Here is a 15,255-nt window from a genome sequence, read left to right as displayed (position 1 = left end):
TCGAACAAGTGATTTACCTCAAGGTTTGAAAAACATCTAAACCCCTGAAGTGGCCTTCGCCATGCACACCCAAGCCTTTGGAGTAACGAACGACTTATTCTTCAGTTTGTATACAGTATCGCTGGCATTTTTGGACGAGAAAGCCGCAGAAGCTCAGTCATTCTGCCCTCGACTCCTGTGTCGAGACGATTCAACTCATTGTGAGAACGTCGTTGTCCTCATTCTAATAACTGCAAGCTTCCCTTCACGAGGGCCCCACACGCTCGACGCTCACAACATTCTGCTGGCCAGCTTCCTGTGGGGGGCAGTTCCACACAGAATTGTACGTCTGCAGTGGCGGATCGAAAACGATGCCATAATCCTGCGTATCACCTCCAACTGGCACTTACCGACAATTTCTTCGCCGGCATCCCATAGCCTTTCAGGGGATTCAAATAAGTCTCTCTGAAGTCTTTGATCTTTTGCAGGATGTAGTTGTATGCATAGACGACCGCTCTGCATTCAGTGCCCATGCTCATCTCGGGATGTTGTTGCTCCGGGAAGCCTACCGCCCTCCAAACTTTCTTGTAGTGCATGATAACAGGCGTCATGAATGGGTTCGTCTCCGTACAATGCATGACAGCGTCGTTGTAAGACTGGAAGAGGCGTTGAGTCCAGCTGGCGAGACTCCGAACCGCAGCCTGTGGCGAATCGAAGCAGGCCTCAAATAGTTCGTCAGACGAATCCAGCCGGACCTTCCCGAAGGAACTTACTGACTTCTGCTGTCCATCGAAGTCCTCGTACTCGAACTCCACCGGCATGGCGACTCCTATTAGATTTTGTTCCATACGTTCCACGTATTGTCCTCCGTGATATAGCCAGACCTCCCTCTGCATTCGAGTGCTAAGCCCTTCGATGACATCCGGGGACATATGCCGATGGCAGCCACAGACGTCGCCTACGCGTTCTCGACCACCAAGTTTACGGAGTTGCGACTTCTCCAACACCACTGCACCCGCACAGTCAATTAGCGTCCAGGCGTGAGGCGAAGTCGCTACGACGTCGACCTGGGCCATACGGTGCTTCTCAAACTTTTTGGTGAGTTCAATCTCAACTGCCTTTTGGCCCTCGCTCATTTTCACGAAGGGAAAATTCTGGGACACCACGAGGCAGTGACCACGCACCAGACCGCGGGCAAGATTGGCCACCACCTCACCATCCACTGACCCGTCCTTCATCACTGCCAGTGTCTTGGTCATTACAAACCGGTTGAGCTCGTGGAAGTCGCAGTGCCTTACGTTCATCGTCATCAGCTTCGCAGCAAAACCTAGGAAACTGTGAAACAGAAGGAACAGGTTGCGAACGCGAATGACGGCTTCCGCTTTATACAGTTGGATGGCCTTTCGAAGCCGAGATTCCAATCGGGAACGGTACTCAGACGGAGGAGATGAGTGCCTTTTCGTCAATCTATCCAACTCCGCCGCCACAGGCAAGATCCACTTTTCAACAGTGGTGTACAAAGACACTCCATGGGCAGGAAGGTATCCAGGCAAGGATGCCTTCCCAGTGAACTTCAGCAAGAAGCCGTATTGCAGCTGGTTTAGGTGGGTATGAAGAGCCTCTTGGTGCGAGACCCCCTGAACTCGACCAAGGAAATACAGGTACAGGAAGTCAGCCGCCTGTGCAGGGACCGCTCAGGACTCACCTCACTATACCTGCCCCTTCGGTCCGGCTTCCGTCTGCACACAGAATACACAGGCGGGCCTAACCCCACCGAATTCACAGCCAGAGCCCGCACTTTTTCCTTGACAATGTTCGTGAATTGCGGGTGCGGCTCGAGTCCGTGGGACAGGTCGATTTTCATAAGGCAGGACGTGTCAGCAGTTAGGTTACGCTTGGTGGCTGTGAGACGGCTGTGGCTTACGAACCCTGGGCTCACGTTGGGTTTCGACTGTCAGCGCTGGGGTTTTTGACAACGACGAAGTCGTCAGTGTTCTTTAAGCGCACTTGGAACACCTTTCCATTTGCGCCCTCGCCAACAAGGGCGTTGACTGTGATCCAAGGCTCCTCGCGAACGCTATATTGCCGCTTCCTCCCCCCTCACGCGTTGAGGACCTCCTCGACAAGACCGTCACCTGTGGTGGACTCGCCGGACTGAAGGCGGCTCGAGACGGCTGTCTCTACACTGTGCACGTCGCACAGAAGAGGCAGGAGACATTTCAGGCCTCTAGTCCGGGCTAACGTAATGCGCATTGAGAAAGGATAACGTGAGTCAGATCCCCGCCATGGCTACAAGAGATGGAAATGGCGGGGCTGCTGAGCACAGGTTCAACTGCACGCCTAGGGAGGTAGCACAAGCTATTTGCGTGGGGGGTGGTTAATGAGTGCCATATACTCATTTTTCTAAAGGCTGAGACCAGAATGAGTCATGAGATCATCAACGCCGACGAAGAGCAGCAGCGTCTGAGCCCCACATTCGCGCAAGAGCCGGTGCATAGCAAGTCTCCCAAGTTCGAGCACGGCAATGGTGTCTGGGGAGACCCTGAATGCGGGCCTGTCGGACGGCTGGACGCAGGGCACCTGGAGGTGCTGCAAGTCTCAATGAACCTCCGACGGGAGCATCAAGTACAGTTTTCGTCTTTGACGATGGACGCGTGAGGCATGGGAGGTCAAATCACACAGATTGGTCAATGCCATGGAGTCTCCCGCTGAGGGACCTGAACTTGAGTCACCTCAACTGGAGATATTCACCACGTTCCAGTATGGAACTCTCGGAAACGAGCTGAGGTGAGCTATGCCGCTCTGTTGCATCCAGAATGTTGATAGAGGATGAGCCCAGCCTTGCAGTGCAGGCCCAGATGAAACGCGCAGTTAGCAACTACATTTTGGAAGCCCTGCTTTTGGAAGGTGCAGTACCGCTAAGCGTATCCAGCAGTCTGGCAGAGCTGAAGCGAGACCAAGTGAAGTTCTCGGATTCCCGACGCGAGCCGAAATTGGAGGAAGAGTCCGTCCGGTCTCTCTTTCGTGACCTGCTCACGGATATAGAATTCACTGAGCCACGCAGCTCTCGCACCCTTCATGGATTGAAGCCGACCATCAAATACCAGGATCCAGTTGAAATTGGGCAACCGCAACAATTTCGACACCTTTACATGTCTTACGCTCCTGATTGGTCGAAGACTATGAAGGAACAAGGAGGGCAGCTATTCCGCACCGATGTGCTCTTGTCAGCTGAGCGTGTGCCCATCATCGTTATTAAGGTCTACGCCAACACGCCTACGGGCAAGCAATTCCTGGGGGCAGCTGCGCTGGATACTCATGACCTGCTGGACGTGAGCAAGCCTTTCAACCGTGTCTGGATTCCCATTAAGACTCCTTTCATCTACACTATATCTCACGAGAACGAGGACTATGAGCACGTCCCTGTCAGGGAGTTCTTCTCCCTTTGGCAAGTGGTATCGGCCTTCCGAGGTACCGGGGTCACGGAGGTCATGGTGACTGAGGCCGTTCGCGAATCTCTGGCCAGTCAAGGGGCTACAGTCCAGCTGCAGGACGCACGGTTTATCAGCGTTAAGCCTGGCTCTGTCTTCTCGGGCGAAATGCTCTTCGAGACGTTCTTTGCTACCCAGCGCATCAATCGTGGGCTGCTAGGCGCTCCTACCAGCACTCTGGAGGATACACGTCAGCTGGAGTTCGAGAGCCGGCGCCAGGTGCACGACATGCACGGCTTGGCCTTGAGAAATCCCGTCTACAATCCGAATCTTACTGGCTTCTTGGAGATGCGCGCTCCGATCTCGGATGCCGACGAGACGCATCTTGATGCAAACCCAATGGAGCTCTGGCAGTTTGAGGAATGGTCATACGAGAACCAACAGAGGATGGAGGCTTACACTCGGTACTTGTCCCAGCAGCATTTACCGCAATGGAGACGATTCTTCACCGGAACCACCTTCGAGGGAGGACCCGAACAATGGAAGGAAATCCAACGGTCGTTGGACTGTCAAATGCTGGACCCTGAAGTCAACGGTAACTGGAGTAACACCGTAAACGAGCAATACGGCAATCAGCTACCTCGGTTTCTTTTGGAGGTCTGGTCCGACGACGAGTTTCATGGTGAGTACCTCCTACCTAGGGTTATGGATATCAAGCAGCAGCTGCAGACAGTGAAGCTGTTCAAGCTGGAGTCCTCCTCCAGGGCTGCTTTAACCCGTTTCGATAAGCTCAAGTCACTGGGAGATCGTCGTCTTCAGGGCTGGATCTACGTGCATGCGACATGGCGCCTCCTGAACCCGCGAACCGGCCGACTTAATCTGCAGCTACGCGAGGTACGTGATACCGATATCAGCAATGGACGTCCACCACAGGTTCATGTATGGATGCACGACGAGCGCCACGGAACCTGGTCTCGTGTAATGCTCTTCACTCCATTCGAGTTCGGAGTTAATTTTCTGAAAGCGAAGCAGGCGAAGCGATCGATGAGCGAGCACTGGGTTTGGGATTCAACCATTATGGGTCAGTCAGAACCTGATTGGCGCAACTTTTACTCCTGGGACGAGCCGGGCCAAATGCTCACCGAGGAACGCGAGGTACATGTGCCTCTTGCGGCCCACTACGCGGTCAAGCACCAACTCCCGCTGGGTAAGGCTGGGCAAGAGGTCAGTGGCAACGTGAACGCCGACATCTGGAGACTGTTAAAGGGAGGAGTGCCTTCGGTACTTCGGCAATACCTGTGGACGGAAGTTTCGGGTGCTATCATCTACCAGAAGCAGGTTAACAAGACCTTCGAGGAGACCACTACCGTCGATGAGCGGCTGGGTTGCACCACGGCCTACCAATTCCTCTGTCGACAGTGCGAAGTCTTCAGCATGGACGTCTTTGACATGATCAAACGCGATCTTGACGACCTTCAGACCTTCACCGGCATGGATCACACACATTACAGAGATGTGCAGGAGGTCGTTCAGGCGTTGGTTTGCTTCGGAGCCATAAACTCTGTCCCCCAGATGCAGGGCAAGGACAACAAACCTGTCATCGCACGCGTTGTCACTAATCTATTCGTTGGACACAAGACAGGCGCGATGGTCGGTCAGCCAATCGCATACAGTGCCGCTCTAACTCGCTTGGTATTCTACTTGATGGCTGACTTCCAGGGTGACCGCCTAAGCAACGAGAACGTATTTTACCTCGTGTTTGCTGTCTGTTGTTCGATCGGCTGCAAGAAGTCTGGGGTGCCACAAGCTCCTTTTCTGAAGTACTTCACGCTCAAGACAAGCAAGCTCTCCGACGAGGAGAGGCAACGGATGAAGGAAGATGGGGTCCCCGCGCCTAAGGCTTCTTTCGCGGATGATATTCCCTACGTTCTTAGGGACGCGTTATTGGTGCGAGCTGCCCTAGAGTGCTTCTACCCTGAGCAGGCAGAGACGCTGCAGCTTGCGGGAGTGCACCCGGAGGAATTGCTGTACGGTCCGTTGCAGAGCCTTTTCGCAGGCTACCTCCCATCTCAGTCGCTCTATCGTCTTTGGGACATGCTGTTCAACTCTGTTTACCCAATCCGAGCTGTCGTGGAGGCTGACCTCAGCTTCGGCGATGTGGAGAGTTTCAAGCCGTCATCTGCTGCGCGAGGGATTTGTCAAACCCCTCTGAAGGATATACAGCAAGGTTTAGCATCCGGTACTAGAACCACAGACACTAGCCTCCGTTCCGCCCAGACATGCTTCTTCGATGAGTCTTCTAGTCGTAGAGTGGTCGTATGTCTGGCATTTGGGCTGCTGCTGAGGACTCTGAAGACTTTGCCGGAGACAGCAACGGCTCGTGAGCTTAGGGATGCTTTCACGCTGCATCTGCAGCTACTCCGGGACCCCTCAGAACTCGTACGGATCATCGATTGTGCCGACTTCGTCCTCTTCACATCCAATTACCGCATCAACCACCTGCTATCGCTGTACACAACATATCTACAGGCCAAGCGTGGCCAACTCAGTGTGCAGAAAGAACAAAATTCCCTTCTCCACAAGCTGCTTCAAAATTCGCGAGACCAGCACGGCCTCCTGGTCTCCTCTCACGTGGCGGCCCAGTTCAACCGGTCGGCGATTTACATGGAGGACAAGTACAAGGGCTTGAATCTGAAACCGGGACTGCATACGAGCGACTTGGCTGATCACGTCATGCCGCTGCTGAAGTACCATACGCTGTTCGCCCCTCCGCACGAACGTTGGCTACCCGAGGACGGCCTGGGCCGTATTGTGTTTAAGGTGGATATGGTGGAGCTGATGGCCGGCCCCCTCCATAAGCACCTTGTCATTGAAGTGGTCCTCGGCAAGGACAAGCAACAGATCAAGTGCTGCCGGCTCAACGACAGGAGTGTGTACACCTTCGAAGGAGACAGCGCATTCTGGTTCCTGCTACACTCGGAGCCTCCGTATCTGTTCAAGTTCCGTATCTTGGATGAATCCGGCAGAATGAAGTTGTGCGACTCCAAGAAGGGTCTGCAGTTGCCCCACTTGAAGACTCACGCTGAGACGTGGAAGGCTGTAAAGCCTTGTCATTTCGAGTCGACGATTGGAGATGTCAGACTGTGGTTCTCCTACTTCATGATGAAGGGACCTGATGCTACTCATCTGGCCGCTCAGGCTAACGACAGCAGTATGGTGCTCGGTGGTGGGTGCTGGGGCGACATCACGGGGTTCTATCCAATGTATGCCAACGTCGACTACCGTTCGCATGCCCGAAAGTATGAGGACTTCGTGTCTCGCAACCAGCCACTCGACTCCAACATTCGAGGGGCTGCTATCAGACAGACTGAAAGGCCAGCCGCCTATGGGCTTGAGTATGGTGCATTCACTGAGCTCCTATTCCACTCAATACCCTCCCTGCTACCAAAGTCCCACGAGATATTTGAGAAGTTCTGCGGAGGGACAGAAGGCACAATTGCAGTGAGGGACCTGGTCGGTTCCCTGGTTCTCATCTCGAACGGTTCAGTGCAAGAGAAGGCTGCGTTGTTATTTGATGTCTTTGGCCACCACGAGGAGGAGATCCATAAAGCAGCTCAAGGCGCCAAGAACCACAACCTGTATTATGATGTCAGCCCTTGGCAAGTTAGTGACAACACCTTGGCCCTAGCTGAGGTAGAGTCCGTTCCTGTACCCCGTGGAGCTCTTATGTGCATTCGCAATGCCACCTGGACGGAAACGAACCGCATTAGCGTGGCGGAATGTGCTGGGATCCTCCACGCTATCTGCAACAGGTCTCTGCAGCACGTGGACATGTTCTCCGCATACCAGATGGCCTGTTCGACGTTTGACCCTGAAGGCTTGGTGCCCGGAATTAACGCGGCTTATCTGGTGTGCCAAGAAGGCCTGGATAAGGAGGACGTCAAGGTCATTCAAGGTGACACTTCACGCCGAAGTACTCGACGCCGCAATCGGGAGATCGTGCAAAACCTTTCCATCGACGTCACGTCCGAACTCCTCCGTTGGGTGCAACGCGAGTGTGGCGAATACGGTACATTCGGGTTGAACTTTACCCATGTAGAGTCGCTCGAAGACCTTGGAATTCACGACGTGTTCAGCGGATATCGCAAAACGCTGAAGGTCTGTGTGAATGATGGCAACTACGACACCCCCACCGTCATCACCCTCGAAATTGGCGTAGACAGCCGAGTAGTAAGCGGTACTGGCGGTAACTTCCGTCGTGTGGCTTCAGGGTCGCAACCCGGATTCGAGAAGCAGAGTGGTCGTTTTGGCACACGAAATCCGGCGGTGGAGTTGGGTCACCCATTGGCTGATGCCAGCCACCTCTTCGAGGTCCATCGAATAACTCTTGACAAGCAGCTGTTTATGACTAGATTCCTCGCTTCGGATTTCCTGTCGGAGCCTCTACGCCGTTTTAACTCTGTTCACCGATTTGTACAGAAGAAGAATCTCCTCGATATAGATTCCCAAGTCGCATTGACCGTGGATGATGACCTGTTCCTGAGAGCTAAGCCGATTGATTGGTCCGCCAAGCAACCTGAGAGCAAGTGTTGTCGAAAAGCCACTTCCATGTCGGGCTCGGACGATGGCGACAACTCTCAGGATAACGAAAATGAAGCGGCCCCTGATGTGTCCCCTAACGAGATGTCGCCTCAGGACACCACTCGCACGACCAACGCCCCCCTGCAGATGGGGACACCTGACGATTTGTCAGATGTCAAGAAGGTCTCTTTCGTCATTCAGAAGGTGAAAGACTTATTCGACCCCAGTATGTGCTCCCGAATCGACCCATACGTTCGTATTACTGTTGGGAAGAAAACGCTTTCCACGCGAACTCGGAAGTACGGTGAAGGCTTCGCCGACTACCAGGACCAAGCACTGGAATTCAACTACAAACACAACAAGACGGCACCAGCCCAGATCGAAGTCGTCGAAGACGACGGTGAGAAACAAACGGTTATCGGTCGAAGAACTTTCGACATCGAGGAGGTACTGAACAGGAAGGAGATGAGGGTGAAGTCGCAGGACTATTCCCTGAGCGACTCTTCCAACGAGGCCTCACGGGTCACAATGAAGGTGCACTTCAGCTGTCGAAAGGGTACTACTCCTCCTACACCTCATAGTCCTTTGAGTCCGAAACGAAAGTCGCTGAATCGGTGCTCAGTCAGAGTTCGGTCCGTCAATTCCGTAACTGACGAAGATCAGAAATTGAGGAAAGCTCGCGTTGTCATCACCCATGGTGACGCCAAGGCGGAGACGTCGGTTCTGGAAGACCCGGATTCGCTTGACTTCCTAGGCCAGGAACTTTCTTTCACTGTGCATCCCGATGCTCGGGGGCACGTGCAAGTTCACCTTTACGAGGACGATGATGTGGTGGCCACGGGTGATTTCGATTTGTCGGAGAAGCAGTTCGCTACCACATCCGCGGTGCATCTCGATCTTTGGATGAGACGCCCAAATCGCCCCGCAGGTAAGGTGGCCCTCGAGGTGAAGAATACCTTTGTGGGCCTGGTCAAGGCAGGCGTGGTCAAGCCTGAACTCGTGAACGACTTCTGCGTCCAGGTCATTAGCGGGCACAACCTTACACTTGACCACGGTAAGAAGGAGAAAATCGATCCGTACGTTGTGGTGAGATACGGAAAGGAGGAGCATAAAACGGAGGCTTTGAATGACGCTGGCAGTAACCCCGTTTGGGATGAAACACTACGCTTCGACCATCGTGGAAATGTGGAGTCTCTGGAGCTGGAGGTCTACGACAAGGACCGCTTCAGCAAGGACGACTTCCTAGGGTCGGTGGTGCTGCCGTTGAGCTCGCTCTACGAACGAGGGTGGAACTCCGAAGACCAATACGTAGTGCTGGACGCCGAAGGGAATTCTGTTGGACAGCTTCGACTTGGGTTCGACTTCTCGAGCTCGGAAACGCTGTCGCCAGCGGGAAGAGAGCTGCCTTCGTACCTACGCATCCGAGTGGACGAGTGGTCTCTTAAGGGAGGAAAGTCCTCTCTTGTGCCGTATATCGTCTACGATTCCGATGAGATACCCATTAAGGTCTTCTTGGACGTTAAGATGATCCCCTTCAAGGGTCGGGACTCACTCCTACTTGAGCTACGCGACGGGCATAAGACAGTCGCCGCAGCCCCCATCTCAATGACCAAGCACCTGGAGGAGTGGTTGGCCCAGGAGTCACCTGTGCAGACCACTGTGGATCTCCACAACGATGAGGGCAAGGATGTCGGCAGCATAAAGTACGAGCTGTCGTTCCAAGATCGGCCATCAGACCCTCCCAATTCCCTTTTCGTGGAGGTCGTGTCCACTCAGAACTCTACAGGTATCCGATACCCCTACTACATGGCTGAGGTCTTGCTCTTCGGCTCCGCGGACTTCAAAACTCCGTCTAAAAAACTATCGACGTCCCTAAAGCTGACCGACGATCCACTTGTCGTTCCTTACCATGAGAGCTTTGTGGTGGACTACGCTAATGAGCAGTTCCTGAACGTGAAATTCTATGGCGTAGACAACGACCGCAAGAGCCGCCACCACCTCTGGGACACGAACTACGATCTCTGGATGTGTCTGAAGAACGGCGACGGCTGCTATGACGTACCGATTCCATGTAGTTCACCAGGCAAGGAGGGCTGTGTGGCCGTGAACCGATTCTTTTTCTGCCCTCGCAATTTGAAGTCCCTCCCTGAGAATACATACTACCGTGTGATCGTCAACAAGATCATTGACCAAACGCCCCCGAAGGACGGTGGACCTGAACGTTTCGGTGTCAGCGTTCACACAATGTACTCGGATCAGAAGCATGAAATGGTGCGAAACAAAGGTGGTAAGACACCGATGAATCACAGCTACACCTTCAAGTACATGAAGGAACCTAGCGTTTGGCTCTCGTTATTGGCCCCTGAGCATTACGATCCTGGTGCCAACGAGTTCTTATCCCGCGCCTCCCTCGACATCTGGGATATGGTTCGTAATGGACAGAAGCAGTTCTCAGGCGACTTGCCTCTGCACGATTCCCACGGGTCACCCTGTGGGAAGATCAACGTCGACTTCGAGTTCGTCCATGTTCCCCAGGTCATGCCTGAGTACCTGAAGGTGAACGTTGGACACGGCCGAAGCCTCTACGATGATGAGGCTATAGGTCCACGTGACCCTTGGGTGAACGTGTTCCTGTGCCCCGGGAAGCTTAAGGAGACGTGCTCAGTGAAGAACACTGGGCGTTCGCTTTGCAAGTGGAATGAGGGCTTCGTCTTCCACTACGATGGCGAGCCAACGATTGAGTTGAATGTTATGGACTCCGCCCATCAGGGCTCCGACTATCTGGGCAAGGCTGTAGTCAGTCTTTGGGACGTACTGGAAGGCCGAGCGCCTCACGACCACGTCGTCCTCTTCAAGGACGGCAAGGCTGCTGGCAAACTGTCAGCCACGTTCGACTTTTATCACAAACCTGAGCATGTGGCGCCAACCGCTGTACAGGTCGTGATCAAGAACGCCGCCGATCTCGCTGTGGGTCAGTCGGGCTCTCCGTTCGTTGCCGCTGGCTGCGGGGTGAATGTACGCAACTACCGCCGAACCAACTGTGTAAAGGGCGGCGGTAAGTTCGCTCGGTTCAACAAAGAGTTGCTCATGTGTCCCTGGGATCAGAGCTCGGAATACTTGTGGGTTAGTGTCTATGACCAGCAGAAAGGCAACTCCAGCCGAGAGGCGAAGCTGGTTGGGTCTGCTAAGCTTCACGTCTGGGACTTGCTCCGGGACCCTAACGTTCCTTGGGTTGGAAAGGTCAGGCTCAGTCAAAATAACCACCAAGCAGGCTACCTCAACGTGGCGATTCAGCTCGTGGCTCCAGTTAACCTGGAAGTTCCTTTCCGAAGCGGGTTCGCAACTAATGGTGCTGACGCCCAGTGTGGCCATAGCTTCGCTGTGAGTCTCGATGACACTGCAGCGGTGTATAAGGAAAAGGTGGCGCTAGCGTGTGCTGACGTCGGTCGTCACAGACCCAACGATCCTAACGCCAGTTTCTACAAGTACTGCGGCGACTTACCACGCACCCACGAGGTTGTCTTCCGCACTGAGACTGGAAACGAAATCGTCCTGGACGACCACGCCCGCCTAGGAAGCTACAAGGAAATCGCTACACTGCACGGCTCCGGAGTCGCCATCCCCCTTCAGTTGCGCAGCCGTTGCACGACACCTCGAACCCATGGACGCGCTGACAGCTCTCTCGCTCTGATGCCTCGACAGGCCACAACGTACCCCGGACCCGCATGCAAAGCGAGGAAGCGCGAGCAGTTGGCGTACTTGTACTCGCCTCCCAGCTGTCTCACACTCGGCAACAGCTATGTCGAGCGGGTTGGAAGTCTGGAGTTCCTTATGCACCCGAATAGTCGCGCTCCTCTGCGCAATCTTGGCTGGTGCAAACAGCTGATGAGCAAGATGCCAAAGGCTGGTGAGACGCACTATATGAATAGAGTTCGCATCCGTAAGAACTACTGGATGCCAGCCACGATACTTCGAGGAACCTACTCTGGGTATGAGATGCAACCCTTATGTCACAACGAGACGCTTCTTGGATTCGATGAGCCTGAACGTGTGGCTAGCCTCACTGCTCCGTTCGACAACGTTCTGCTCAACTTCCGATGCAGTCGGGAACCGGGTCCCTACAATCCATCCGCTCCCTGCCGTGGATCTCCTTACCGAGCGGCAGATCCTCTGAGGATCTGCCCGCAGGAGGGACTGGTGATTCCAGATCGCCGCAAGAAGCGTCGTGCCTACGAGAAGTCCTCAGACGGCAGCATCTCGTCGCTCTCCTCACTTACGGGTTACTCCGATTTTGTGAAACTACGGGAGGAGCACAGAAACGCTAGAACGCCTCATGGAGATCATGACCATGATCACGGCCGTCGTCATGGAGAGCCCGGATATCGCCACGGCCTGGAGTCCTCTTCGTCATGCTCTCGTTGTGAAGCTTGCGGCCAGCTGAAGCTCCGCCAGCGGAAACTCAAGCATCTGGGGCTGGCTTCAGATGCTAGCCTGTCTGACACCTCTCTGGAATACTTCCTAGAGCGCCGACACGCGAAGGAACGCAGAAATCAGCAACGCGTCAAACGCCAAGAGAACAAGGCCAACAAGCGCCTTGAGCAGGACGAGTACGAGCGAACTATGCACAAGATGAATGTCGACTCCTCTGCGGTATCGGCAGTCAGTGAGACGTACGTCTCTGTTGTGGGCGGCATCAGGGGCGTACAGTCTCTGGGTACCTTCGAATCCTACCCCAACCAGATCCCGCCGTACCTGCACTCGAACAGCTCGACATCGCTGCTACCTTCCCCTACGAGGCCCATGATGTCACCTGCGTTCAACCTCTCCTCAAGCACCTTGGACGCAAGTACCTCCAACACCTCGAAGAAGTCCGCGAATATCCTCACCAAGATGATGAGTGGCTCTAAGACCTCTACGTCCAAGACATCCAAGAAATCCAAGACCGCCAAGACCTCGAAGGCCTCCAAACGCTCTTCTACATCCAAGTCCAAATCCAAAACTTCCTCGACATCGGAGACCACCTCAAAGACCTCCAAACCCGTTGAGACCGAGCTGTGAGCTTAGTGAGCTTTGAGCGTGTGAATTTAATCGTGCAAATCGATGATCTCAGTGCAGGAGACACGCTTTATGCTCGACGGCGTCCGTCAGAACTTTCGGAATGACGGACGGAACAACGGCGATTTGAGGAGTCTGCAGCTGAGCGTGGGTGTCACTCCCACGGCCTTCGGTTCGGCAAAAGTCATCTGGGGGAGGAACGAAGTTGTCGTGGGAGTGACCTGTCAGCTGGTGAAGCTGCCAGTAGTTTCCGAGTTCGCGCCTGTGAACATTAGCATCTTTGATGCTGGGCAATCTCAAGCCCACACGCACGTAGCGTCCGTGCTGACTTCGCTTCTGTTGAACACGAATATTGTTCCCGATGTGCACAAGTGCTACAGGTGGCAGGTGCATGTGGACGCGTGCCTGCTTAATGTGGGGGGCAATCTCTTGGATGTGGTGGGTTTGGGTATTAATGCCGCGCTGCGGCATTGCCGGTTGCCACATGTTATTTTTACGGAGAACGAGAATGCTGACTGGGACTTCGAGGTGGATGACAGGCCTGAAGCTGGCCACCCATTGTTCAATCTTGACCGACTCCCCGTCCCTGTATCCTGTGGGACGCTCGGAGATCACCTCTGCTGGGATCTCACCCAGGAAGAAGAACCAGCTAGCGGTTGCCGAATCACCTGTGCAGTAGTGGAAGATGGCCATGTCATGGGCATGCATACCAGTGGCGCTCTCATGGACTTGTCGTTGACGTCACGCATCATATCGAGGTCAGTGGAGAACGGCATGTTGCTGCACAAGACGATCAAAGAATCTCTCTAGAATGCGTCGATGCACAATGACAAACCAATGACTAGAAACAATACCCCTGAAATCAGATTCATCCTTCTTTCATCGACGTACGGTTGTAGTACTGTCCCCAAGAACACAGCAGCCAAGGAAACCAGTGAGTGAGCCAACATCACGCCAAAGAAGACACCGCCCCAGTTCATGCTGGAGGCCAGAGTTATCGTCGAGAGCATGGACTTGTCGCCAAACTCCGCTGTGAAGACAACCCAGAACGTAGTGGTAAGCAGCGGCCACCATGATATTTCCGGTGACTCCTTGTCTATGAGCGTGGCATTCAATTGGGAAAATGCATCTTCATCTTCAGGGGTCTCAAGGGCCTCCCTAAACGAGTACAAGGCAAAAACTATCAGCAGGCATCCGGACACAAGGCTGATACTGTCATTGGACACATGAAGAAACTGCAGGGCTTGTCCTCCCAACAGCACGGAAAGGCTTGTTTGTATCAACAATGCCGATACAGACCCCAGCCAAACGCAGACCTTGTTGGGATATTTGCGAGCCAGGAGAGCAGTGATGAAGAAAGTCCGATCACCGACCTCTGAGGATACAGTCACGGCCACCGACGCAGTGAAACTAGACAGCACTCCACGGGGGTTGCTGGTAATGCTTTCCTCAGACCAGCTCGCCGTGCTCGATTCCATAGAGATCTTGGATACCAAGGAGAGGAGGGCAGCATTCGACTCGAATTTGGGGGCGTGCACGAGTTTATGCAACGCAAAGGAAGCCGAGGCAGGCAAGTAAAAGAAGAGGGAGAGAAATCGGATAAATCTCATTGGTTCTCGTGAAGATTGGGTTTGTTGGAAACTCTCAAGAATCGACGATTTCGATTTCCAAAAAATCCAGCATGCGTGAACTATGGGGTGGCATTGCAGAAGTCGACATCGCGGAGGACTGGGGTGATGTAGCCACGCTCAGACAGGTGCCTGACCATCAGGAGGTATTCGCACACAGTAGCGTCAACAAGTCGATCATCTTTGAGATTCTGCAGATGGACTCCAAGGCTGACCCAAAGGATCCTATTCGCTTTTTTTTTGACGACTTGGCAAAAGACAACGATGCCCAAGATGCGAAAATCCTTCGAACGGAATGGCTGTCGAAGGAGAACAGTCCATTCTTGTCCCATGTCCGCCAAGAGGCCATTGGCCAGGTATGCGAAGGAGTGCAGAATGTACCGAAGGCCGGCGAAGCCGCGGATATACTGACGGTGACTCTGCTGTTGTTTCGACTTCCTATTTCCGAAACTGACATTCTGATCCAATTAAACAATGTACCACGAGAGGAGGCTGATCTCCTCTTCCGTACATTCCGTCTTCGAAGTGAGGAGGCTCTCCAGTGACGTGTTTCGAGATACTTTCTGATGAGATTAAGTGTG

General features: G+C 53.8%; 5 protein-coding genes across 8 annotated transcripts; 4 read left to right on the top strand and 1 right to left on the bottom strand.

Moving 5' to 3' along the window:
• Positions 1 to 244: 244 nt before the first annotated feature.
• On the bottom strand, positions 245 to 2,232 carry KVP17_000915 (uncharacterized protein; the record flags this gene model as incomplete). 2 transcript variants are annotated; one of them, XM_068515829.1, is made up of 5 exons in its annotated part: positions 245 to 361; positions 390 to 1,658; positions 1,685 to 1,892; positions 1,919 to 2,056; positions 2,084 to 2,232. In XM_068515829.1, the coding sequence occupies 5 exons, from the start codon at positions 2,230 to 2,232 to the stop codon at positions 245 to 247; spliced, it is 1,881 nt and encodes a 626-aa protein (XP_068373416.1). The 2 variants fall into 2 exon arrangements, with proteins under 2 accessions (XP_068373416.1, XP_068373415.1); XM_068515828.1 differs by lacking the exons at positions 245 to 361; positions 1,919 to 2,056; positions 2,084 to 2,232 and having other exon boundaries at positions 369 to 1,658; positions 1,685 to 1,843.
• A 168-nt stretch (positions 2,233 to 2,400) lies between these two features.
• On the top strand, positions 2,401 to 13,049 carry KVP17_000913 (uncharacterized protein; the record flags this gene model as incomplete). 3 transcript variants are annotated; one of them, XM_068515824.1, is made up of 3 exons in its annotated part: positions 2,401 to 2,633; positions 2,662 to 2,766; positions 2,795 to 13,049. In XM_068515824.1, 3 exons carry the CDS (start codon positions 2,401 to 2,403, stop codon positions 13,047 to 13,049), a joined length of 10,593 nt encoding a protein of 3,530 aa, XP_068373411.1. The 3 variants fall into 3 exon arrangements, with proteins under 3 accessions (XP_068373411.1, XP_068373412.1, XP_068373413.1); XM_068515825.1 differs by lacking the exons at positions 2,662 to 2,766; positions 2,795 to 13,049 and having other exon boundaries at positions 2,401 to 2,637; XM_068515826.1 differs by lacking the exons at positions 2,401 to 2,633; positions 2,662 to 2,766 and having other exon boundaries at positions 2,796 to 13,049.
• A 42-nt stretch (positions 13,050 to 13,091) lies between these two features.
• Positions 13,092 to 13,856, top strand: KVP17_000914 (uncharacterized protein; the record flags this gene model as incomplete). The annotated part of the gene is made up of 1 exon (XM_068515827.1): positions 13,092 to 13,856. One exon carries the CDS (start codon positions 13,092 to 13,094, stop codon positions 13,854 to 13,856), a length of 765 nt encoding a protein of 254 aa, XP_068373414.1.
• Positions 13,857 to 14,396: 540 nt separating this feature from the next.
• On the top strand, positions 14,397 to 14,624 carry KVP17_000911 (uncharacterized protein; the record flags this gene model as incomplete). The annotated part of the gene is made up of 1 exon (XM_068515822.1): positions 14,397 to 14,624. One exon carries the CDS (start codon positions 14,397 to 14,399, stop codon positions 14,622 to 14,624), a length of 228 nt encoding a protein of 75 aa, XP_068373409.1.
• Positions 14,625 to 14,727: 103 nt separating this feature from the next.
• Positions 14,728 to 15,219, top strand: KVP17_000912 (uncharacterized protein; the record flags this gene model as incomplete). The annotated part of the gene is made up of 1 exon (XM_068515823.1): positions 14,728 to 15,219. One exon carries the CDS (start codon positions 14,728 to 14,730, stop codon positions 15,217 to 15,219), a length of 492 nt encoding a protein of 163 aa, XP_068373410.1.
• Between the last annotated feature and the right edge of the window lie 36 nt (positions 15,220 to 15,255).

The sequence above is a fragment of a genome (genome assembly GCF_019968985.1).
Source record: "MAG: Porospora cf. gigantea B chromosome Unknown PgB_NODE_529_length_15745_cov_124.825, whole genome shotgun sequence".
Lineage (NCBI taxonomy): Eukaryota > Apicomplexa > Conoidasida > Eugregarinorida > Porosporidae > Porospora > Porospora cf. gigantea B.
This window is presented reverse-complemented; position numbering and strand designations above follow the sequence as displayed.